The sequence below is a fragment of the Octopus bimaculoides genome, chromosome 17 (genome assembly GCF_001194135.2).
Source record: "Octopus bimaculoides isolate UCB-OBI-ISO-001 chromosome 17, ASM119413v2, whole genome shotgun sequence".
Lineage (NCBI taxonomy): Eukaryota > Metazoa > Mollusca > Cephalopoda > Octopoda > Octopodidae > Octopus > Octopus bimaculoides.
In genome coordinates this window covers 26,630,769-26,632,554 of record NC_068997.1, presented here as the reverse complement: position 1 = coordinate 26,632,554, position 1,786 = coordinate 26,630,769, and the positions used below count along the sequence as shown (strand labels likewise).

The 1,786-nt window shown below is 36.5% G+C and overlaps 1 protein-coding gene across 1 annotated transcript in view; it reads left to right on the top strand.

Annotated features, from left to right (window-relative positions):
• Positions 1-1,786, top strand: part of LOC106878470 (polyamine-transporting ATPase 13A3) — an 84,883-nt gene that overhangs the window by 56,019 nt on the left and 27,078 nt on the right. The window contains exon 16 of the mRNA XM_052974130.1: positions 389-685. Coding sequence (XP_052830090.1) covers positions 389-685 — 297 coding nt within the window. The remainder of the gene's footprint in view (positions 1-388; positions 686-1,786) is intronic.

Sequence of the window (1,786 nt, the reverse complement as noted above, 5' to 3'; positions counted from 1 at the left end):
CTCTCTCCCTCCCTCTCTCTCTCCCTCCCTCTCTCTCTCTCCTTCCCTTTCTCTCTCTCTCTCCTTCCCTTTCTCTCTCTCTCTTTCTCTCTCTCTCTTTCTCTCTCTCTCTCTCTTTCTCTCTCTCTCTCTCTCTCTCTCTTTCCCTGTCTCTGCTTTTTGCTCTCATTTCCTCTCATTGTTTTCTCTCATCTTTTTATTTTCTTATTCTCATTCCCATTTTCTGGTCTTCTCTCTTCTTTCATCTCCTTCCAATTCTTGTGTCTGTCTTCAGTTTCCAGGAACCCATTTCTCTCTACCATTCTTCTTTGTATTATTTTTATTTTTACCACTGTTCTTATTGTTACTGTTGTAATTATTGTTATTACCAGAAGTTAGTGTCTACTGATACCATATTCCACCATCATACAGTGACCATTTCCTCTCTGTGAATAAATGTGTATACATTTCTCTCTTCTTTCTCTTCTCCTCTTTTCTCTTCTCCGTTGAGCAGGTACTGGACGAACCTGGTAAAGACACAACACGCTTTGATAGTCTCATGCCGACGGTGGTGCGTCCGCGCAGCACCTCAATCACTGCTACTGCCTCTACTTCTGACCTTACCACTACTTCTGCAGAGAATAACGACGCCTTATTTGCCACTTCTAATGGTTCATTCTTGCATCTCGGTGATTCTGATTCCGTGGTAGGAAATAAATACAGACCCCCCCTTTCCTGCTGTGTTTCATTTTTATTTCAATTTTTTTTTAATTATCAAATTTTTTTAAGCTTATTTTTCAACCCTTTGTTTGCATGAAACTGACAGAAGATAAATAATAATAATGCCTGAATATTATTATCATCATTATTATTATTATTATTATTATTATTATTATTATTATTATTAAGAAGGTGGTAGCTAGCAGAATTATTAACACACTGGGCAAAATGCTTAGCAGCATTTAGTTCATCTTTACATTTTGAGTTCAAATTCTGCCAAGGTCATCTTTGCCTTTCATCCTTTTGAGGTTGATAAAGTTAGTACCGGTTGAGTACTGGGGTCGATGTGGTCGACTAGTCCCCTCTCCCAAAATTTCAAATCTTGTGCCTTTAGTAGAAATGATGATGATGATCATTATTATTATTATTATTATTATTATTATTATTATTATTATTATTAAGTTAGTGAACTGGCAGAATTGTTAGCATGCCAGTTCTGGCATTTAGATCTTCTTTACATTCTGAGTTCAAATTCTGCCAAAGTCGACTTAATCTTTCATTCTCTTGAGATTGTTAAAATAAGTACCAGTTATGCACTGGCGCTCGATATAATTGACTAGCCCCCACCCCCAAATTTCAGGCCTTGCACCTTTATTAGAAATATTATTCTTACCATCATCATCAAAGTCTGGACAGACATAGGACTAGAGGGGATTACATCCAGATGGGAGGTTTATGTTTCTGGGGTCTTATGTCGAAAGAATCTTATACTTATGACTGGGTAGTCTTATGACTGGGTAGTCTTATGACTGGGTAGTCTTATGACTGGAGGGACTTACAACGGGGAGGTGTTACAACTGGAGAGACTTATGACTGTTGGTTTTTATGACTGGGATGATGATGATTTCATATAAGCACAACAGATTACACTGTTGGAAAAAGTTCCTAACATCAGGCTATGAGTCACATTATTATTATTATTATTATTATTATTATCTTCTGTGTCAGTTTTTAAACTTTCTGCTTTTTACATATCACAATGTCTGACCCTTAATTCCATTTTGTATACATACATATATATATATAT